The sequence below is a fragment of the Schistosoma haematobium genome, chromosome ZW (assembly GCF_000699445.3).
Source record: "Schistosoma haematobium chromosome ZW, whole genome shotgun sequence".
Taxonomy (NCBI): Eukaryota; Metazoa; Platyhelminthes; class Trematoda; order Strigeidida; family Schistosomatidae; genus Schistosoma; species Schistosoma haematobium.
The window spans coordinates 12,067,202-12,091,962 of record NC_067195.1 but is presented as its reverse complement, the minus strand read 5'-3'; the positions used below and the strand labels follow the sequence as shown (position 1 = coordinate 12,091,962).

The following is a 24,761-nucleotide window of genomic DNA, read 5'->3' as shown; positions in this document are numbered from 1 at the left end:
TCACCGTTATCCAAATGGGGTTAGCTGGAGTATCATGTACGAATTTATAGGTGAGTATAACCAGACTGTGAAATCAGATGAGCTACAAGAAGTGGTGGACTCCCCTAATCACAAAACGCCACCGAGACAAAGAATTACAAAAATACGTGAACATGAATAGTAACCGATTTCCAGTTTGTCAAGTCATCATCAGTACTAATCTTATTCCATCAAGTTACAAATGTGTCGATTGGTCCTAGTGACTCAAAATCACGTACATGTCACTTGAACAGATAAAACTAGATTAGTACTAATGACTAGGACAAACATGAAATGATTTACTAATCGATGGTCTTTTCCAGTGTAAATATCTGTCTAACGAAAGATCAATAATGATCTGAATAGCTCAATGGTAACGTATATAACTGGTACATTTTGGTGAAGTTCAAATCTCATGGAGAGGATCAGTTTCTTCAAGGTTGTTAAGAAAATGTGCTTTGTTGGTAAGTGTAAAGTAAAATGGAACCAATCACCTCCAATCAACTAACATTAGCAGTGTTCAATAAACTGTTATGTGAAAATATATTCAAATTGAAAAGCGTAAACATTGTTAATTAAAAATTTTGAAGCATTTGGAACAGGTTTTCTGTTAATACACACAAACAATCGTGTTCATAAAGCTACTAAAACAAAAAGTCTTATGTGATGATTATTTTTTGTTTTTACATAAATAACAAGACATATAACGAAATACCTTGATGTGAACTGATTTACAAACTGGAACATAACATCATTAAAATGTACACAAGAAAATTGTGAAGTACCATTTACCCAGTCAATTATTATTTATAAATCTGACTAACAGTACAATTCGATAACAAATAGGCAAATTATCACATATATTATTAATTTTTACATAATTTATTTAATCTATAACTATTTTAATAGTAGACTACCAATTCAGGTAACATTGAGCTTGGTGTAGTTGAACCAATTGTCTTTCGACTGAATAAATTATACATAATCGAGTTCTACTTAAGTTTGAGTAGCTAAGTATCTTTTACAAATAGATCGTATGATTCACGCAAGAATACATTAACTTTTTCTAGGTCAATGCAACTGTATCATATTATTTCCATTAACTCTGGAAAAACAAATTTTTAAAAGTTGTATGCATTTAAATGAAACAACATATTACTCTACGTGAGGTAAGTAATGTGATGATAATGTTGTCTAGAATGACAATGACAGTTTCACAATCATCAATGAAAAGAATTACTGACCTGGAAGTTTTAGTTTTAATTGTTAAAAATGATACACTAAGTGAGGGATCACGATGACTAGTTGAAGGTAACACACATGCTGTTGGAACAAATGTTTTCGGTGGTTTACTTCCACTGTTAAGTACTGGAGAAATCGAAAATTGTGAAGTATGAAATGAATAAACGCCGGGTGATGAAGATGTTGTAGGGAAAGTATGATGATAATTTGAAGCATAATAAAAGTTGGCTGATGACGATCTCTATAAAGAATAGAACAAATCATTAAGTTATTTTGGTAATATATGTGGATCTTTCTTGCAAGTTAATAAATTATAGATCATATGGATCATATATTCGCATTAAGTAAATGTTCTGTTTTTATTATTAATAAGTCTTCTAACTGAACTCATGAATCGGTTTCCTAAGCTCTTCTAATAACCCCAGGCTAAATCTGCACGACAACTCCGCCTGGAGTCCCTCCGAGGGCTACTGCCGGTCCCAAGCCCAGATAAAGGAGGAGGGTTGGGCATGGGGTTAGCGTCCCCATCCCGTAGAAAACTAACTCGCTAAAAAAACGCTAACCAGAAAAAATTATTCAAACCTTTTAAACTCTGCCCTGGGAGTCAGAAGATCTTCATTTAGAAGAATTATGACGCCTCAAAGTGAAAGCCGAATCCCTTCGGAAGTTACGAGGCCGATGCCCCTTCTGACAACCAGAGCGACCATTTATTTAGGTACATGGAATGTTCGTACAATGTGGGACACCGGAAGAGCCTTCCAGATTGCTGCAGAAATGAGAAGATACAACCTAGAGGTACTTGGGATCAGTGAAACACATTGGACACAAGTTGGACAACAACGACTAACTACAGGAGAGCTCCTGTTATACTCCGGCCATGAAGAAGAAAATGCACCACATACACAAGGAGTTGCATTGATGCTGTCCAAACAAGCGCAAAATGCACTTATAGGATGGGAATCTCATGGACCAAGGATCATCAAAGCCTCGTTTAAAACAAAGAAAGAGGGCATTTCAATGAACATCATCCAATGCTATGCGCCTACCAACGACTACAATGAAGACGCTAAAGATCAATTCTACAATAGGCTGCAGTCAATAGTCGAGAAGTGCCCAACAAAGGACCTGACCATTCTGATGGGAGATTTCAACGCCAAGGTTGGAACGGACAACACTGGATATGAAGACATCATGGGACGACACGGACTGGGAGAAAGAAACGAAAATGGTGAGAGATTTGCAAACCTATGTGCCTTCAATAAGCTGGTCATAGGTGGCACCATATTGCCACATAAACGCATACACAAAACCACATGGACTTCACCGGATCACTCTACACAAAACCAAATCGACCATATTTGCATCAACAAAACGTTCAGGAGGACTATAGAGGACGTCAGAACCAAGAGAGGAGCTGATATAGCATCAGATCATCACTTACTGGTCGCCAAGATGAAATTGAAACTCAAGAAGCACTGGACAACGGGGCAGACAGTATCACAAAAGTTCAATACGGCCTTTCTCCAGGATACTAACAAACTCAACAATTTCAAGATAGTCCTCAGCAACAAGTTCCAGGCCTTTCATGATCTACTCAATGGAGAAGGAACTACTGTGGAGAGCAACTGGAAGGGGATCAAAGAGGCAATCACTTCAACATGTCATGAGGTCCTGGGTCACAAGAAGCACCACCACAAGGAATGGATCACCCTCGATACACTGGATAAGATTCAAGAAAGAAGGAATAAGAAGGCAGCGATCAATACCAGCCGAACAAGAGCAGAAAAAGCCAAGGCACAAGCTGAATACACGGAAATAAACAAATAAGTGAAGAGGAGCATGAGAACCGACAAACGTAAATATGTGGAAGATTTAGCAACGACGGCGGAAAAGGCTGCAAGAGAAGGAAACATGAGACAACTGTATGACACGACAAAGAAACTCTCTGGAAATCGCCGCAAACCAGAACAACCAGTCAAAAGCAAGGAAGGCGAGGTAATCACCAACATTGAAGAACAACAAAACAGGTGGGTAGAACACTTCAAAGAACTCTTGAATCGACCAGCTCCACTGAACCCACCCAACATCGAAGCAGCACCCACGGACCTCCCAATCAATGTTGGCCCACCAACAATTGAAGAAATCAGCATGGCCATCAGACAAATCAAGAGTGGCAAAGCAGAAGGACCGGACAACATCCCAGCAGAGGCACTAAAAGCAGACGTAGCGGTAACTGCACGGATACTCCACATTCTCTTCAATAAGATTTGGGATGAAGAACAAGTACCAACAGACTGGAAAGAAGGACTACTGATCAAAATACCGAAGAAAGGAGATCTCAGCAACTATGATAACTACAGTGGCATCACTCTTCTCTCAATAACAAGAAAAGTCTTCAACAGGGTATTGTTAAACAGGATGAAGGACTGCGTAGACGCCCAACTTCGTGACCAACAGTCAGGATTCCGTAAGGATAGATAGTGTACAGACCAAATCGCAACTCTACGGATCATTGTGGAACAATCAATTAAATGGAATTCATCACTCTACATCAACTTCATTGACTACGAAAAGGCATTTGATAGCGTGGACAGAACAACACTATGGAAACTTCTTCGACACTACGGCGTGCCTCAGAAGATAGTCAATATCATACTGAATTCATATGATGGATTAAACTGCGAAATCGTGCATGGAGGACAGTTGACAAAGTCGTTCGAAGTAAAGACCGGTGTTAGGCAAGGTTGCTTACTCTCACCCTTTCTCTTTCTCCTGGTGATCGACTGGATCATGAAGACGTCAACGTCCGAAGGAAAGCGCGGGATACAATGGACATCTAAGATGCAGTTGGACTATCTAGACTTCGCAGACGATCTGGCCCTTCTATCCCAAACGCAACAACAGATGCAGGAGAAGACGACCAGTGTAGCAGCAGCCTCAGCAGCAATAGGTCTCAATATACACAAAGGGAAAAGCAGGATTCTCCGATACAACACAGAATGCACCAATCCAATCAAAATTGACGGAGAAGATTTGGAAGATGTAAAAACCTTTACGTATTTGGGCAGCATCATTGATGAACAGGGTGGATCTGATGCAGATGTGAAGGCGCGGATCGGCAAAGCAAGAGCAGCATATTTACAACTGAGGAACATCTGGAACTCAAAGCAACTGTCAACCAACACCAAGGTCAGGATTTTCAATACAAATGTCAAGACAGTTCTACTGTATGGGGCAGAAACCTGGAGAACTACAAAAGCCATCATCCAGAAAATACAGGTGTTTATTAACAGTTGTCTACGCAAAATACTTCTGATCCATTGGCCGGACACTATTAGCAACAACGTACTGTGGGAGAGAACAAACCAGATCCCAGTGGAGGAAGAAATCAGGAAGAGGCGCTGGAAGTGGATAGGACACACATTGAGGAAAGCACCCAACTGCGTCACAAGACAAGCCCTCACATGGAATCCTGAAGGTCAAAGGAAAAGAGGAAGACCAAAGAACACATTACGCCGGGAAATGGAGATAGACATGAGAAAAATGAACAAGAATTGGATGGAACTAGAAAAGAAGGCCCAGGATAGAGTGGGTTGGAGAATGCTGGTCAGCGGCCTATGCTCCATTGGGAGTAACAGGCGTAAGTAAGTAAGTAAGTAAGTAAGTAAATCTGCACGACAACGTGGACACGAATGAAAAGGTGTGAAGTCTAAAAGGAATGCTTTACTTTAATGTTAGTTTATGTACAGAAAATCGAGGGCATTTATATTATCACAAATGACCTTGGACTTCTGCAAGGTTCTGAAACCATGCTAAACATAGTAGTAGGGTAGGTAATCACCCAATCAGAACTGTGACACGTGACTCTTCACTCTCTAGATGCTTCTGAGAAAATTCTATTCAGCATTAACTGGTAGAAAGATTTCCCAGCGTTTTCAGAGCCCATCTGGACTTTTTCGAGAAATATTTGGATCTCGGCAACAATTATGCGTTTAGTACGTTCTAATCTCGTATTCCGTGCTATTTCTAACCCTACTATATTATCGTCCTGTAGTTGTCTAATTGCCAATTTCTCATACATACACATTAATCATTTAAATCAAATGAAGCGTGATATAGAATTAAAGTTACCGCCGCCATCCCCGCCCCCTCCTGCCCAAAAAAAGAAATTCCAGGTTGCACTACTACTTATGAATTGTTCCATAAAAAGAATGATAAATAATAATATTTACTTTTGTCAACTTTTGGAATATAAAACGTGTGTGGTGTTTACCTAATCATAATTATTTTATATAAAAGATGAATAATGACCTAGTTAGTTAATTAATAGAAACTAGGAAATATTCACGAAATTGCCATATTTTTGATAAACTGCTCTCTCTTTTACTATCTCTATGTCTGTCTCTCCACAGAAAAAAAATTGCTGGAAATAAGGTGACCAAAAAAATAATAAATTTTGGTTTTCGCTTGCTTTTATTCCGAGATTTAATGGTATGGAAACAACAAATGTAAAACCAACCTTTGTACTAAGAATAGGTATCTTATTAAAGGCTTTAACAAATACATGAACAAGCGATGATAGCGACTATTCTCAAGTGATCGTTCAAAAAAAGGGTGCAGAATGTAATATATTTCTGCAACTATTAAAAAAGGTTGTACAGCAAATGTTCGCTGAACACCAAACTGAATGCGTTTCTTTTCTATAATCGTCTAATAGTGAATATCGGTAACAAAGACAAATTCTTGAAATACGCTACATTTACGTATGCTATATATATTCAACTGATCCAATAGTGGCTGTTATCAAGACCGATCAATATACTACACTTTCATAACACTTATAATCAATGGAAAAGAAGAATGATAGAAAGAAATACAATATAATTGCAAAGAAGATAACATGACATGCTCCCAATATACTCAGATAATTTGAAGTATTTTGATTCAATTGTGTATCCAATTTTGAATAAATAAGGCGATTATTTTTCTCTAAACAATTCGTCGATCCTGATTTGTGGGTTGATGATGATAGAGATGAAGTATGAATGAATTCATCCAAAGTAAAAGGATCTATTAAGACCATAGAAGATTGGTCTGCTGACGGGTTAACAGATAAAGTGGTCGATGGAGAGTGGGTTGAACTTGAATTAACCAACAGTCTTGAAGATATTGATTCTTTATGACTAAAAAGTGTCAAAAGATCAAGAAATTGTGTAACATATCGACCAATTAAAAGAAAGCAAACAATGAACAATATAAACAGAAGTTGACAGACTACGCTACTATTCACCAAAGGTGGAGGTTGGTAATTGAAGTTAAAATTAGTCATGTGTCAAAACAGCTAGATTTAAACAAGTGGAAAGATTTTCCTCCTTTTTAATAATAAGACTTTGGATAATAACCATGGGGACAAACAAGCAAATCAGTAATCTCGATTATTTACGAATGTCTTTGAACCAATAATTAGCTATATAATAATAATTGTATATCTTTTTAAAATAACCCGTACAGAAATATCATTTAAATCGAGATGTTGTCACTTTTTTTACTTAAGTATATGTTAAAAAGTGAGAACTTGCTAGAAAAAAAGTGCAAAAATACTCCACAAGGCATACTGGATGGCGATAGTTATCATTATTCTAAACACTTGCTTTGAAAGTCTTAGACTACATTGTATGTCTAATGTAATGTCTATGTAATAGAATGCATCGAAATTTGTCCATTACTTTAAAATCCAATAAATACACTAAACAATATAGTATCTTACAAAATATTTATAAGATATTATCGTTGCAAAATAATATGACAGTAATAATGATTATAAGGATAACAGTAGTTGTCGTTGTAAGTCATATATATATGTATGTATAAATGCTGGTTGTAACCAATGAGCATTATGAATGAAATCAATAAGATCCGAATAATCTCTGGACTCCAAGCAAGAACAATCAGATAATACTGTCTAAAAAGAATAGATTGAATGTATACATTGAAAAACAAAAAAAATGGATCTGATACATCCGTAATGAACTAAATACTGTTACCAATTAATACTTAGTGTGTATGGAAGCAGAAAAAAACGAGAGACGCAATTTAAAAATTATAGTAGTAATATGATAGAATTAAACAATTATTGTAGAAGGGCAATAGAATCATCACGACATTTAAAAAATATGTAATGTTAAAAAATCTGTCATTTGCTGAAGTACGATATTATCGAAGTCAGTCGAATAGCCTAAGGAATAGTAAACTAAAAACAGGGTAAATGAAGTCCTTTAAAATGTTAACTTAAAAAGTTAGTCAATCATAAGCAACGTAGAAATCGGAAAATATGTGTATTGGTTCAAGTTGTCATAGTAAATCAGCACAGACGGATGACATATCAGTTTAGTAGGAGTGGTAACATCAACAGTAGTAGTAAAACATTAGCCATAGACAATATGATTCGAGAAAGTAAAACAGTGTAGCAAAAAGTATGAAGCAATTCTAAAAGCTAAGATTTAGGAAAAAATAAAGAATGAGTTAATTTACTCCATTGAGACTGATTCTGAGATATGTTAAACAGCATCTTTAATCATTGGTTACGGTAACCGCATGGACCTCCAGCAGAAACTTGATTTCTTCTGGCTTAAAACTTCATAACGAAGCACATCCATCCAAGATCCTGCGTATAATGTAATTCTAAACGTTCAAATGTTTAGTGATGAGTACTGATAACTATAATTCTCTGATGTGTACAGGAATTTACTTAAATTCTGTTTGAATCAACTCTCTATTGATCATATAACTTTTTATCAGAATTGTAGGAAGACTCATCTCGAAGTAATCCCAATATGATGATGAGCAGTAGATTATTATAACTCCACCTGGAGCCCCTCTGGGGCTACTGCAGGTCCCAAGCCCGGGTAAGGGGGGAGGGTTGGGCATGGGGTTAGCGACCCCATCCCGTAGAAAACTAACTCGCTAAAAAATAATCCAAACCAATTAAACTCTGCCCTGGGAGTTAGAAGGTCTTCATTTTGAAAAGTTATGACGCCTCATGGTGAAAGCCGAGTTCCTTCGGAGGTCACAAGGCTGATGTTCCTTCGGAAAACCAGAGCAACCATTTATTTAGGTACATGGAATGCTCATACAATGTGGGAGATCGAGAGTCTTCTAAATTGCTGCAGAAATGAGGAGATACAATCTGGAGGTGCTCGGAATCAGTGGAACACATTGGACGCAGGTTGGACAACAACGACTAACTACAGGAGAGCTCCTGTTATACTCCGGCCATGATGAAGAAAATGCCCCACATACACAAGGAGTTGCATTGATGCTGTCCAAACAAGCACAAAATGCACTTATAGGATGGGAATCTTATGGACCAAAGCCTCGTTTAAAACAAAGAAAGAGGGCATTTCAATGAACATCATCCAATGCTATGCGCCTACCAACGACTACAATCAAGACTTTAAAGATCAATTCTACAATAGACTTCAGCAATCGTCCAGAACTGTCCAACAAAAGACTTGACCATTCTGATAGGAGACCTAAATGCACAGGTTGGAATGGACAACACCGTATATGAAGACATCATGAGACGACATGTACTAGGAGAAAGGAACGAAAGTGATGAGAGATTTGCGAACCTATGTGCCTTTAATAAACTGGTCATAGGCGGCACTATATTCACACATAAACGCATACAAAAAGCCACATGGATTTCACCGGACCACACTACACAGAACCAAATCGACCATATCTGCATCAACAAAAAGTTCGGGAAAACGATGGAGGATGTGAGAACCAAGAGAGGGGCTGATATAGCATCGGATTATCACTTGATGGTCACCAAGATTAAATTAGAACTTAGGAGACACTGAACAACGGGGCGGACAACATCACAAAAGTTTAATACGGCCTTTCCTTTGGGATACTGACAAACTTGAAAAATTCAGGATAGTACTCAGCAATAGATTCAAGGCCTATCATGATCAACTCAATGGAGAGGTAGCTACTATGCGGAGCAACTGGAAAGGGATAAAAGAGGCAATAACTTTAACATGTCAGGAAATACCTTTCCACGGTGTGGGCAACCGGTGAGTGACATCAGCCCTCATACCTGTAACAGCACACAAGATCAAGTTAGTCACGATCAAATCCTTCCTACACCTCCTAACAACTCTCTGATCTCCTCGATCAACCCTCCTCCCGTTCCATTATCACCTCGCACGTCTAGGGCAAACGATTCGAGTACGTGGAACGTTATTCCTGGTCTCCTGAAATGTCCGAACACTTTGCCAAATAGGACAGCAGGCTTCCTTAGCTAGGAATTTAGAATCTCGCGTCATCGATGTGTGCTGCGTCTCTGAAACGCGCATACAGGATCCGAGTAGCGTCATTCATTTGACCTCACCATGTCAAAATAAAGAACCAACTCGACTGACGCTTCGTTTATCTGGAAGCCATGATGCTGCTTCCCGTGGCCTCGCTGGTGTAAGTATAGCATCGAGTCCTAGGGCAGAACTAGCTCTCTTAGACTGGATCCCAGTAGACAGTCGTTTGTGAGCTGTCCGACTAGACGGAACAATAAGGACTCGTAAAGATAGGGACACTCGTCGTTGCCTCTTCGTCGTCTCTGCCTATTCTCCCACTGACTGCAGCTCAGATGATGTAAAAGATGAATTTTACAGAAAGCTTTCCGACCTTCTCTGAAAAGCTAGGCGCTCTGATGTAGTAATAGTGGCTGGTGACTTTAATGCTCAAGTAGGTAAACTAAGCGAAAGGGAAAGACACTTGGGTGGATCTTATAGTGTCGTGGCTCAAAGAACAGGTAATGGCGACCGTCTGTTGCAGCTATGCTCAGATAACCGCTTGTTCCTTGCAAACACTAACTTTAAGCATAAGCGAAACCATCTTTTAACATGGCGACCCCCTAATTCGTCCCAACGTTGGACCTAAATAGATAACATCGCTATCAGCCACCGATGGTGGGACTCGATAGAAGACTGTCGCTCATTCTGGAGCACATGCTTAGATTCAGACCATGCTCTAATGCGAGCGCGTATTTTTCTGCGTCTTACTAAACGTAGGAAAGACGCTGCAAGGAAACCTCTAAGCGTCCTACTTCATGACAGTCACGCTAAGAGTATATTTCAGGAACAACTAGGAAAACAGTTAGGCAGCCATGTATGTGATGCCCACCCCGAGGCATTGTGGAATGATATCCGAAAAGCTGTGGAAACAGCAGTGATATTTGCTAGTACGGTAAACTACAAGATTTCTTCTGGTTGTACCTGTCCGTTCCCCCATTATTATTATTATTGTTATTATTATTATTATTATTATTATTATTATTATTATTATTATTCTATTTTTCTTTCACGCTCCTTACCTTTTTTTCTTTTTTTTTCCTTGTCTTTAAATTCCCATTGTTTTGTGTGGCGCATATATATTTGGTGCCCTCTTGTACCAATATTTATGTGTTCAAATAAATAAATAAATAAATAAATAGGGGGCAACACTGGATCTCAGCAGCATCTACCTCACTGATAGATGCTCGAAAACTCATTCCATCTGGCTCTGAACATAACAAAGAGCGCAGTCAGCTTAAGCGCAGGCTGATAAGAAGCATACGCAATGATCGTGAACAGTAGTGGGTAGCAAAAGCAAGAGAGATGGAAAAGGCAGCGGCAATAGGTAATAACAGACAATTGTTCAGACTTGTTAAGAAAACCGGTATTAGGAAACCGACTGTTAGCGAAACACTCTCAGAGAAAGATGGACATATTATACACTCTCAATCCAGGAGATTGGATCGATGGGCAGAACACTTTAGGGATCAGTTCAACTGGCCTTCAGCCACACTTTGGTTTCCCACGATCTCCAGTCAACCTGAATGACAAGTTAATGTAGGTCCCCCGTCCCTTTACGAAGTTGAAAAAGCCATAGGAAATCTGAAGCGTGGGTGAGCAGCAGGCCCTGACAGGTTTACTCCTGAGATTTTTAAGGATGGTGGTCCAGTATTAGCAGTGAGATTAACCGAGGTCTTAGGTAGAATTTGGGAACTGGACGTAATCCCATCTGACTGGTCTCAATCACTGATTGTGCCAGTCTATAAGAAAGGACAAAAGTCCTCTTGTGACAATCACAGAGGAATCAGTTTGACTAATATAGTGTCTAAAATATTAGCTTCAATAATACTTCGACGCCTAATCAAAGCTCGTGAAGAGCAGATTAGAGAAAACCAGGCCGGTTTTCGACCTGAACGTGGTTGTATAGACCAGATATTCACACTACGTCAGATTCTAGAACAGACACACATCCAGACGCCCCACAATAGTAGTATTTCTCAACCTTAAGGCAGTGTTTGTCACTGAAAGGAGTACCAAAGAAGTTTATTAGCCTTGTAAAGGCTCTCTACCCAAACACAACTGGTAGAGTGAGAGCCTATGGCGAACTGTCATCAGAATTGATTACCTCAAGTGGTGTTTGTCAGGGCTGTCCACTCTCTCCATTCTTGTTTAACTTTGTCGTCGACGTACTTTTAGATATAACACTTTCCTCATCTAAATTTCCAAGGGTTGAACTTCTACCGGGAGATTCACTTGTTGACTTAGAATATGCTGATGACATAGTTCTATTTGGTGAAGACGCTGACAAAATGTTGCTTCAGGATTGGGTTGCATCAACACCCGAACTAATGATAGGGAGTGAAATAGTTGAGCGTGTCGACCACTTCACTTATCCTGAGAGTCTCATCAGCCTTTGTGATCTAGTGTGTGACGAAATCTCAGCACGGATACAGAAGGCTCGACTAGCTTTTGCCAACTTGCGTCATTTATGGAGCAGGCGAGATATCCGTCTATCAACCAAAGGACGTGTTTACTGAGCAGCAGTTCGTTCCGTCCTACTTTATGGCAGTGAAACGTGGCCGGTAACAGTAGAGGATATTCGTAGGTTACTAGTATTCGATCAAAGGTGTCTTCGAAACATTGCTCGTATATCCTGGGACCATCGAGTAAGTAATACAGTTGTTAGGAAACGGGTACTAGGTAAGGATGGTAAATCAGTTGAGGAAGTAGCAAAACTTCATCAGTTGAGATGGCTGTGACATGTCTTACGTACGTCCAACCACCGACTGCCCCGACGTGAGATGTTTTATGGTGTAGGAGTATGTTGGAACAAAGCTAGGGGCGGCCACAACAAAACGTGGCACAAATCCATGAATTCACTGAAAAGTGCACTCAGTCATGTTGGCAGGTGTAAACTACTTGGTTGGGATCCGCGAGACGATAGCAACCGATGGTTAGAGACCCTGAATGACATGGTTCAAAATCGTTTGCAATAACTCAGGTGCATCTACTCTTTGTGTTCTCCCAAATTCTAATCTTCTGAATTCTCCTTGTCTCTCTTTTCTCTTTCCAAATTTATTTCACTGGGTTATACTCCTTGAATAACATCTTCAAACGCTAATCTTTCCGATTACTGCTTATACTCTCACTACCTCTCCCACTACGGGATTTGAATCGACAACTACATCTCTGCGCTAATGTGGTATGGCAACGCGAACTGATGTACGTACGTATGAAGTTCTACGTTGTTACTGACTGGCTGCACAAGAGCAGAAAATGCCAAGACACAAGCTGAATACACAGAAGTAAACAAGCAAGTGTAGAGGAGCATCGGAACCGACAAAGGTAAATATGTGAAAGATCTAGCAGTGGCGACGAAAAGGGCTGCAAGAGAAGGAAACATGAGACAACTGTATGACATAACAAAGAAACTCTCCGGAAATTATCGTAAACCAGAATGACCAGTGAAAAACAAGGAAGGCAAAGTAATCACCAACATTGAAGAGCAACGAAACAGGTGGGTAGAACACTTCAAAGAACTCTTGAATCGACCAACCCCACTGAACCCACCGGATATCGAAGTAGCACCCACGGACCTCCCAATCGATGCTGGCCCACCAACAATTGAAGAGATCAGCATGGCCATCAGGCAAATCAAGAGTGGCAAAGCAGCAGGACCAGACAACATTCCAGCAGAGGCACTGAAAGCAGACGTAGCGGTAACTGCACGGATACTCCACATTCTCTTCAATAAGATTTGGGATGAAGAACAAGTACCAAAAGACTGGAAAGAAGGACTTCTGATCAAAATACCGAAGAAAGGCGATCTCAGCAAGTGTGATAACTACAGGGGCATCACTCTTCTCTCAATACCAGGAAAAGTCTTCAACAGGGTATTGTTAAACAGGATGAAGGACTGCGTAGACGCCCAACTGCGTCACAAGACAAGCCTTTACATAGAATACTCAAGGCCAAAGGAAAAGAGGAAGACGAAAGAACAAATTACGTTGAGAAATGGGGATGGACATGAGAAAAATGAAGAGAAATTGGACAGAACTGGAAAGGAAGGCCCAGGACAGAGTGGGTTGGAGAATGGTGGTCGGTGACCTATGCTCCATCGGGAGTAACAGGCGTAAGTAAGTAAGTAGATTATTATGATTTTTATTTTAATTATGAAACACTTTGTAAAGATGCATACAATTATCAAGTATTAACTCTTATTTCATCCCACACAATTCTCTTTTTTTAAATTAAATAGTCTTTAATCAACAAAAAAGAACATTGAAATCCTTTCTTTATTGCTGTTTTCTCTATCAACATTAATCGGAAAGAAGATATTTCAATTCAAATAAAGTTAAACTTTTATTTAGAAATAATCATTAACAACTTTCTTTTGAATTTCTGTTAATGGCAATCTCATTTCCCATTTTCTTTTGTTTCATTTATTAACTTCCTATTTATAATTAATTAGTTTCTTGTCAATATAACAATATAACTACTTATTATATATGTATAATAAATTAGTCTACATTTACAGTTTATACATGAACGATTAAAATGTTCACTCTTATGTTAAAATTAATGCATTCACTTAAATTTCTACACATCTTGATTGTAAACGGTTGTTTGTTGTCAGAATTCAGTTTGTATTCATAAATTTTATTACCAAATAGCAAAACGATAATTTTAAGTTGATTTATGATAAGTATTTAAAAAAATCTGCAGTTTTTTAGATTACATAATTCTATCATCTAGTAAACAATATAGCATAATCACTGTTTTTTAATTGAATTTAAAGTGTATTGGGTGAAAAAAAGTTCTCGTTTTTTTAAGAAAAGACTTATGACCTAGGTTGACCACATTATGATCCGATTTGATTTGGATAATCCAGTTTTGTCATATAGAAAATGAGACTAAGTGGTAGGTGGACATGGGATTCTGTTTAAGATCAGTCCTTAATGTAAATTATATAGATATTAAAAGTACCGCAAAATCTCATACTGATAATAATCATGTGCTTGCCAGGGACTAACTTTGAGATGCCATTCTTGGAGTTCTAGTGAGAACCCATGATCGTGTATGCTGTGAGGCAGTTATCCAGTGAACTTAGTGGGAGATGGTCGAACAATAATGTGGATTGACTAAAGTTAGGCAAGTAAACGATTGAGTGCCGGTTCACCGGTCTTCAGGTTAAGCGCTCGTAGGGAGAGCGACGGTTCTGGGTTCGATTTTCTGTGGCAGCATTGTGGATCCGTACTGCTGAGGAGTCCCATATACGAGATAGAAATAGGTGTCCAATGTTTTGCGGTTTTCAATAGTTGCCTAGCTAATATAATTCCGTGATGTGAACTATGAAAATTCCGTTTAATCAATGAGTAACAATGAAAAGAAAGCACGAGCTGGTCTATGCAATAATATTTACACACAATTTCAGATTTACATTTAATGGAAATAATAGCAACAATAATAATAGTGTATTCTTGCATAGAAATACACTTTTTACAGTTCTATTACTATAACAGTTCATTTTGAATGTACAGATCGTAAACAAATACATAAAAAGGCAGAGAATACTAATAAACTCACAGAATTGATTGAGTATCATTGGATGCTACTGAACTTGTTGTCATAACCTCACTCAGTTGAGTAAACCAAGGTATCTACAAAAAAGGTATACACATAAAAATTAGGGAATATGATACTAATGACAAAGCAAGCGTTGGGATACTCAGAAAAATATCCCAAAAACAATTATCCGGTTAAGTCTAACGCTACCCTTGAACGTTAGATGGTGTCATTTCCCTATTGGTCGTTTCCCTACTGATCAATATTTATTTCGCGTGTCATTTTCCTAATGGTCAATATTATTTAACGTGTCATCTTTCTATCGGTCAATATTTATAGTAATCCTAACTGTATAAATATGCATTTGTTTGTAAATCATTATTCGGCTCCTGACCCCATAAACAATTTTTCATCTACGGTTCGTGTTCTGATATATTGGAGATTGGGAACAGTATTGGGGTCGAACTGGGATACCTGAAGCAGGTCAATCGGTAGAATTTAGAGTAGCCACCTCGCGATCTACAATAATTTGGCGACGGAGATTTAGCAACAAGTTGGTGATTAATGATGGATCCAGCCAAATTAGAAAAATTGTTCGAACAGCAGCTGAAGCTGATGGAGATGATTACTCAGACGCACATATCTTCTCGAGTCCCAACTACACCGACAATTCCTGAATCAGTTGATGGTATTACCAGTGGTATTTCAGAATTTCTTTATGATCCTGATGCCAATATTACATTTGATACCTGGTTCAGACGTTATGAAGACCTTTTCAAAGTTGACTTTGCTGACAGAGATGATTCGTGGAAGGTGCGTCTTCTTCTTCGTAAACTTGGTCCATCCGAGCTGGCTAAGTATTGTAACTTCATTCTACTGCAGAACCCACGCGACCGTTCATTCGACGCCACTATTCAGTCCCTTAGACAACTTTTTGGTTATCATCACTCACTCTTCAGTATCCGATATCGCTGCTTAAAACTGGTCATGAATGAGTCCGATGACTCCCTGACCCACGTCGGCGCTGTTAACCGTGAGTGCGAACGGTTCAAGCTCAAATCCTTCACTGAAGACCAATTCAAGTCCCTAGTACTCATATGCAGTCTTCAGTCACCCAAATTCTCCGACATCAGAACTCGGTTGCTTAACCGCCTTGAACAAGATCCAACACTGACACTTAATGCGATCATAGACGAATACCAGCGTATCATCAATCTGCAGCGTGACACCACTTTGGTCCAATCTGGGGGCCAGGGTGGTTCCGAAGTTCATGCTGTTCAGCACCAGAAAAAATCTTCGAGGTCGACAACCTCGAGTCCCTTGAACGCCAGCGCTGTTTCTGTCTCTAATCACACTAAACCGGCTCAGAAGAAGCCACCTCGCCGTGTTAGCACTGTGGAGCCTGGCATTATGTGAAGCTTTGTCCATTCAAACAGTATGTCTGCGATCGCTGTCAGAAAGTTGGTCACAAAAGCGGCTTTTGCAAATCCAACCGATCCAATAACCATCAAAATGCACAGACGCAGCGTCGTTTTCACAAAAATCCGATTACCTCATCAAGGAGTTTAGCAGCAGTCTTCCATACTCATGCCGCGACTTGACGCAAATTTCTGACCCTCTTAATCAATGGTCAGCCAGTTCGTTTGCAGTTGGACACTGCATCAGATATCACCATTCTGTCGAAAAAGACTTGGCGAACCTTGGGCCAACCTTTCATCAAACCATCCTCTCAGACAGCCGTCAGTGCCTGTGGGGGTCATCTCCGCCTTCATGGTGAACTCTATTGCTGCATTTCATTCAGAGGTACAACCTTTAATGGGACATGCTACATCACCAATTCTCCGCTCAACCTTTTAGGTTTAGATTGGTTCGAAGAACTTGGTCTCGCTGATCTTCTTATTAGCGCTATCTGCAATCAAGTCCAAACTACTGCCTCTACACAACAGCATGCTGAAGACCTTCGAAAACGATTTATTGAACTATTTAAGCCTGGTCTCGGACTTTGTTCCACAACTGAAGCTGTTTTAAGACTGCAGCCAGAAGCTACGCCAGTTTTTCGCCCAAAGCGTCCAGTCCCACACGCATCATTACCTCTGGTTGACGCTGAACTTCAACGTTTGGAAACTGAGGGTGTCCTAGTACCTGTTTCTTATTCATCATGGGCTGCACCAATTGTGGTTGTAAAAAAATCCAATGGCTCCATACGCATCTGTGCAAACTTTTCTACAGGACTCAACGCGGCTCTACAACAGCATCACTATCCGCTGCCGATCCCAGATGACTTATTTACTATTTTAAATGGTGGTACCTACTTTGCTAAGCTGGATCTGGCAGATGCTTACCTTCAAATCCCAGTCGCTCTCGAATCGAGAGAGTTGTTGACAATCAACACTCACCGAGGACTTTTTCAGTATACCCGGTTACCCTTCGGTATCGAAACTGCTCCGGCGATCTTCCAGCAGATCATGGACACAATTCTGGCAGATGTTCCTGGTGTTGCTACATACCTCGACGATGTGCTCATTGTCGGCGCAACTGCTGATGAATTGCATACCAGAACCCACTTAGTTCTGCAACGCCTCCAGGATAATGGTTTTCGCCTTCGCCCAGAAAAGTGCCAGTTCTTCTTACGTTTCGTTAAATACCTGGGGTTTATCTTTGATGCTTCCGGACGATACTCTGATCCTCAAAATACTTACCCAATCCAACAAATGCCTGCTCCCACTGATGTCTTTTCATTGCGATCATTTTTGGGAATGATTAGCTACTATTCAGCATTTCTTCCATCACCGCATGACGTACGATATCCACTGAATCGTCTGCTAGAAAGGAATGCTACTTGGAATGGGTCAACGCAATGTGAGTCAGCCTTTTCAAAACTTAAAGCCGTGCTAAGTTCCAATCTTCTGCTAACCCACTACAATCCGAAACTACCCATTGTGGTTGCTGCTGACGCTTCAACACATGGTCTGGGTGCCGTACTCTCACGTCTTTCCCGACGGGTCAGAGAAAGCGGTGATGCACGCTTCGAGAACACTAGCACCTGCTGAAAAACGCTACGACCAGATAGAGAAGGAAGCGTTAGCCCTAATTTTTGCTATCCGGCGATTCCACAAATTCATTTATGGGCGCCGTTTCACCTTGCTCACAGACCACAAGCCGTTGTTATCAATCTTTGGATCAAAGAAAAGCATTTCTGCCCATTCGGCTAATCGTCTTCAACGTTGGGTGTTGGCGTTATTGGGGTACGACTTCGACATCCAGTATCGACGTTCCGAAGATTTTGGTCAAGCGGATGCACTGTCCAGACTTACCAGTAACCATTCTACCACTGGTGAGGACACACTCATAGCCATAGTATCAACCGAAGAAGATTCCGGTGCTACACTGTTAGCGAATGCCATTCGAGCAATGCCTGTTACCGCTGAAGATGTTCGGGAAGCTACCAGAGAAGACCCGATTATCCAAGAAGCGATCACCTATGTTCAGAGCAGATGGCCAGTTAAGCAGCTGAGTGGTGATACGCAACAACTAGCGAATCGTCGCAGCGCTCTCTGTATTGTTGACGATTGTCTGATGTTCGGTGATCGCGTAGTAATTCCAACAACCCTATGTTCCAAGGTCCTACGCCAATTCCACTCTGGACACCAAGGGATAAACCGTATGAAATCCATCGCTCGCAGCTATGCGTATTGGCCAAATATGAACAACCAGATTGTCGACTTCGTCAAAAGATGTTCACATTGCCAAAAAGCTGCGAAAAATCCTCCTAAGTTGCCTCCAGTACCCTGGCCAAAGTCAGAAAAACCCTGGTCGCGAGTGCATATTGACTTCACCGGACCCCTAGATGGTACCACATTCTGATACTGGTTGACTCATACTCCAAATGGCCGGAGATACTGCCGATTGCGCCACCCTCTACAACTCGAACCATCAAACTCCTTAACCGGATCTTCGCTCAACATGGTCTTCCAGAAACAATAGTAACAGACAATGGTTCACAATTCACATCTAGCCAATCCCGAGAATTTTGCCTGCAAAATTCGATCAACCATGTTCGCTCTCCGCCATATCACCCGCAATCTAATGGACAAGCTGAAAGGTTCGTTGATACATTTAAACGAGCCATGCTTAAAGCACGAGGGGAGGGGACCACAGGAGATATCATAGAACGATTCCTAGTTGCGTACCGGACGACCCCACATGACTTATTGCCAAACTCCAAATCCCCTGCTGAGATGCTTATGGGGCGAAAGCTACGGACAGTTCATGGTGCGATGAAACCCAAGCAAGCGGCCCAGCAAAGCCCCCAGATGAAGAATACTCGAATTCCCTACGAAGTTGGTACAAAAGTGTATGCGCGAGATTATAGACATGGATGTGATAAATAGGTAGAGGGTGAAATCACAAAAAAACATGTGAACGTCATGTATGATGTCAAAGTGAACCAAGAAATCTGGACCAGGCACCACAATCAACTCAGGTCAAGGGAAGCGAAGGAGAAAGAAGCAATTACAAAACGCGTCCCACTCGACTTGCTGTTGGACACGTTTCAACTTCCGCCAATACCTCCAACAGAGACGACAAAGTCATCTACTCAAGTAGAACACCCTTCTGGTTCTGTGTGGTTGCCTCGGAGGTCGGATCGCAAAAGAAGACACCCAAAGAAACTTCAAGTAAACCCTCGGTTACGTCGCTATTAACTTCTCCAAAGGGGAGGTGTTGGGATACTCAGAAAAATATCCCAAAAACAATTATCCGGTTAAGTCTAACGCTACCCTTGAACGTTAGATGGTGTCATTTCCCTATTGGTCGTTTCCCTACTGATCAATATTTATTTCGCGTGTCATTTTCCTAATGGTCAATATTATTTAACGTGTCATCTTTCTATCGGTCAATATTTATAGTAATCCTAACTGTATAAATATGCATTTGTTTGTAAATCATTATTCGGCTCCTGACCCCATAAACAATTTTTCATCTACGGTTCGTGTTCTGATATATTGGAGATTGGGAACAGTATTGGGGTCGAACTGGGATACCTGAAGCAGGTCAATCGGTAGAATTTAGAGTAGCCACCTCGCGATCCACAATAGCAAATCTGCTTAAAAGTTTATATGATAATGGACGGGTGGATGAGGGATAATTATTTCAAAATTCCGTAGAATGCATTGAAGAAAACTCAAAAAAACTTCTTGAAATAGATGAATGAAGACTATGAGTGAAATCTATAACGAACATTTCGTTATATTTGGCCCTTGTCAACTAGATGCAGTAGCATTCAAGTTCTGATGTTCACACCAAGACTCGAACCCGGTATCTCTCACTTCAAACACTAACGAGATATCTAATGAGCTACAGAGTACAGATAGCAACGAAGAAGTCCAACAAGTTTGATGTTTCCATCCTTATTGAGAGAGTTTTGAATCATCCCGTTGTTGATATCCAGGACTGAAATTTGATCAGTTTTTACTGGGGTACGATACAGCCACTTCATCTTATCTTTTAGCACAGATCGACTGTGATTATCAGTAGAGTTAAATAACTCAAAACTGTAGTCACACTGAACAAATAACTAAAATCTAAACTACCTAGTAGAGAGTTCGGACCCAGTTTTATATAAATCTGCTTTAACAACTGGATGATATTATAAACTCTGAGTTGATAGGACGTACCGATTTCTCAGAATAGTTCATCTTGCAATTTGAATGTTTGAATAGATGAGAACGAACTTTATGAATTTTAATTGACAAAAATACCACAAAAATCCAAACTATGAAATAAAGCATAATTATTTGGTGATAATGTTAAACAAACCTTCATGACACCGAGTTCATTTAAACGGATTTATGTATGTGCCAGGTTCTAAGTTGCTTATGAATAGCCAGTCAAATAAAATTATTAAAAACGTAATTTCAAAATTAAGATCAACTAGTCAAATATATGTACATAAGTGGTGATAAGACAACTGGAGAAAACAGACAATCGGATAATTCGTATTCTTTAAAACAAGTATGCTTTTAAAAAACAATACAAACATCTGTAAAAGTCAGAACTTTTATCATTTACCGTTATACGCTATTGAGATACTCAAATTAGAGCAAGAAGTGTACACCATCTGATAACACACTTCCTGTTAAATAATAATGATACTGAGAAAACTGAAAGCGAAGGGGAAGATGATTAGATCCAAATTATCTCGTTAAATTCTGATACAGTTAAACGATCATCGAAACTGTTTGATTGTTCTGTAGGTCGATGACATGGTGTTGTAAGGAGAGCATTTTGTTCAAATTTACCATGATTAGTAATGTTAGTCTTATGATGGTATTGATAAAATGTAGTATGGGGAGATAATTTTCCCATTCCAGATTTTTCTGGTTTGGATGCTGATAAAAAACTTTCATTACACAAACTATATTCTGGTATGGATGGTTCATCATAAACATTATTATTACTGGTACAAGCTGATGCATCAATATACAGTGGAAATTGTCGTTCATTTGCTAAAAAATAATAATCACAAATGTACGGTATATACATATGTATATTTATTTAAATTGAAGAAAGCAAGTATAAAAATATTTTGAAAGTTTACAGATCAAGGTAATTCTCAGGAAAAGTTGTTAGCATTTAAGCACAAGATCGAAAGTCCTGGGTTTAATAATCGGAAGCAGAGACTTCAAGCGCATTTCTGAGGAGTTGGTACATACTAGGATGAAACAGCCATCCACTTATTCCAGGTTTTGAATGGTGGTCTAACTAAGATCAGTTCTTGATTTTAAAACTAGGAAGATCCTATCATTTCTCTAAAACTTTAGACGCATATTTGTCTAAGTCGAAGAAAGCAGATCGAAAAACATCATTAAAGTTTACGGATCGAGGTAATTCTTATGAAAAACTGTTGAAATCAATTTTTCATGAAACTTTCCACGTTTTTCGTACGCGAAAGTTACTTATTTATGTAAATATTGTCCGCATAAAGAACTCTTAAGTATACTTAATGCAAATTGTACGTTTAATTACTTAAAGAATGAATCGTGAAGGATGAATTAAATCTTTTGATAATTAGTAATGTTAACTAGTATTTCAAAAAGTAGGCCGAAACAATATTCCAATTTTTGATAAAGAATTAGTTGGACACAGAATTTTCTGCTTATACTGTGACAAATTAATTGCCGATAGAAGGTTTGACCGGTACGATCAGTAGTTTGTTAGGTGATAGAATATCGATGTGTTCATCAAATGTGATGTATACGTAGTGAAGTATTAAGTTGTTCTCCGTTAAAATTGTAAAACACGACACCACTAAATAAAAATAAGGCAACAGATGTATAATGTTGTAAATATTTAAGTGTTAGATGCTTTTTTCACTAAGTTGTTTAATTTAGTTGAATCAACAAGTCAACACTTTAAGTAAATTCAATAGATATTTTTTAGTAAAATTTCATTGACTCAAAGATTAGAATACGCAGTACAGAACAGTGACATTGAATGAAAAAGATAGACACATTGGAATAATTTACATCGTGGATGAATTAAATATACACAGACCCAATAGTGATTATTGGGTTTCAACAAAATAACACTCTTTCTTTATCGAACTTAGATATCAATCGACTCCGACTTTTTCTTCTCAAAACCAATTATCTGCATTCAACTAAACAGTGATAATATTTTTGGACTATCAAAAAGGAGAACTCCACCTGTAGCTCTTCAAGGGTTACTGCCGGTCTCAAACTCGGCAAAAGAGGAGGGTTGGGCGTGGGGTTGACAACTCCATCCAATAGAAAACAACCTTTCTAAGAAAACGCTAACCAGAATAAACGATTTAAACCACTTAAACTCTGCCCTCCGAGTTGAAGGGAGAATTATGACGCCTCATGATGAAATCCGAGATTCCACAAAAGTCACGAAACTGATGCCCTTTCTAACAACAAGGGCAACAACTTACATAGGTACATGGAACGTCCGGATAATGTAGGAGACCAAGAGGACCAGTCAAGCAACAAACAATACAACTTCAATAAAATAAAATGAATTGTTTAAACACTGCGGTATATATATATATATATATATATATATCACAATAAAAAAGACAAATGTGAGAAAACGAGAGGGAGAATAAACCAAAAAGGTGAGTAGAAAGTTAATTAATAAAAAGGGTTAGCAAAAATAGACTAACAAATAATGCTACAAATTAAATAATAAGTAAAGTCTTTAGAGTAAACACACTCAATATTATATTTCTTTACACGTTAAAGTATATATTTATATACACTGAAGGTAAATACAACTATTACTACTACTACCACGGCAAATTCTAACCAACATATGTTTACCAATCAGAGTTGGGAGAGATTCTGTTGTACTCTGGTCACGAAGAACAAAATGCTCCACACACTCAGAAGTTGCTCTGGTGCTGTTCAAAGAAGCACGAAATGCACCTATAGGATGGGAGTCCCATGGACGCAGGCTCATCAAAGTATCCTTCAAAAAGAGAGAACGAGGGAATCACAATGAATATTATCTAATGATATGCACCCACCAATGATAGCAACGACAATGATAAAGATCAGTTTTACGAGAGGCTGCAATTAATCATAGCAAAGTGCTTAAGAAAAAACTTAACTATCCTGATGGGAGATCTAAACACCAAATTTGGAATAGACAACAACGGTTATGTAAGATTTCATGGGACGATATGGACTGGGAGAGAGAAACGAGAATGACGAGAGATTTACAAATCTATGTGCATTCAACAAATTGGTCGTAGGCGGCACAATATTCCCTCACAAACGCGCACACAACGCTACATGAATCTCACCGGACCACACCACAGAGAACCAGATAGATCATATTTGCATCAGTAAAAAATTCACAAGGTCAATGGAAGACGTGAGAACCAGGAGAGGAGCTGACACAGCTTCAGATCACCACCTGGTGGTTGCCAATTTAAAACTGAAGCTAGAGAAGCATTGGACAACTGAACAAACAGCATTACACAGGTTCAATACAGCCTTCCTTCGACATATTGACAAACTCAACAAATTCAAGATAACTCTCAACAACAGGTTCCAAGCCTTACAGGATTTACTGAAAGAATAAGAAACTACTACGGAGGACAACTGGGAACGGATCAAAGAAGCACTAACCTCAACGTATTAGGAGGTTCTGGGTCTCAAGAAGCATCATCATAAGGAATGCACCTCTATAGAAACGCTGGACAAGATCAAAGAAAGGAAGAACAAGAAGACAGTAATTAACAACAGCCGAACGCGAGCAGAGAAAGTCCAAGCACAAGCTGAGTACATAGAAGCAAATAAGCAAGTGAAGAAGACCATTAGAGCCGACAAGCAAAAATACATGGAAGAACTAGCAACGACGGCGAAAAAGCTGAAAGAGAAGGAAATATGAAACAGCTTTACGATACAACGAAGAAACCAGCAGGGAGATATAGCAAACCAGAGAAACCGGTCAAGGACAAAGAAAGGCAGGCCAATCACTGAAATTCAAGAACAGCGGGACAGATGCGTAGAGTACTTCGAGACCAGCCCCACTGAACCCACCGGATATCGAAGCAGCACACACAGACCTTCC

The 24,761-nt window shown here is 39.4% G+C and overlaps 1 protein-coding gene across 1 annotated transcript in view; it reads right to left on the bottom strand.

The window, feature by feature from the left end:
- MS3_00002791 (uncharacterized protein) overlaps positions 1–24,761 on the bottom strand; it is a gene marked incomplete at its 5' end in the record, with an annotated part of 50,842 nt that overhangs the window by 5,557 nt on the left and 20,524 nt on the right. Inside the window, 4 exons of the mRNA XM_051210416.1 lie at positions 1,263–1,501; positions 6,181–6,443; positions 15,183–15,256; positions 21,231–21,667. Of these exons, the coding sequence (XP_051070406.1) occupies positions 1,380–1,501; positions 6,181–6,443; positions 15,183–15,226 (429 nt within the window). The 3' untranslated portion in view covers positions 1,263–1,379. The remainder of the gene's footprint in view (positions 1–1,262; positions 1,502–6,180; positions 6,444–15,182; positions 15,257–21,230; positions 21,668–24,761) is intronic.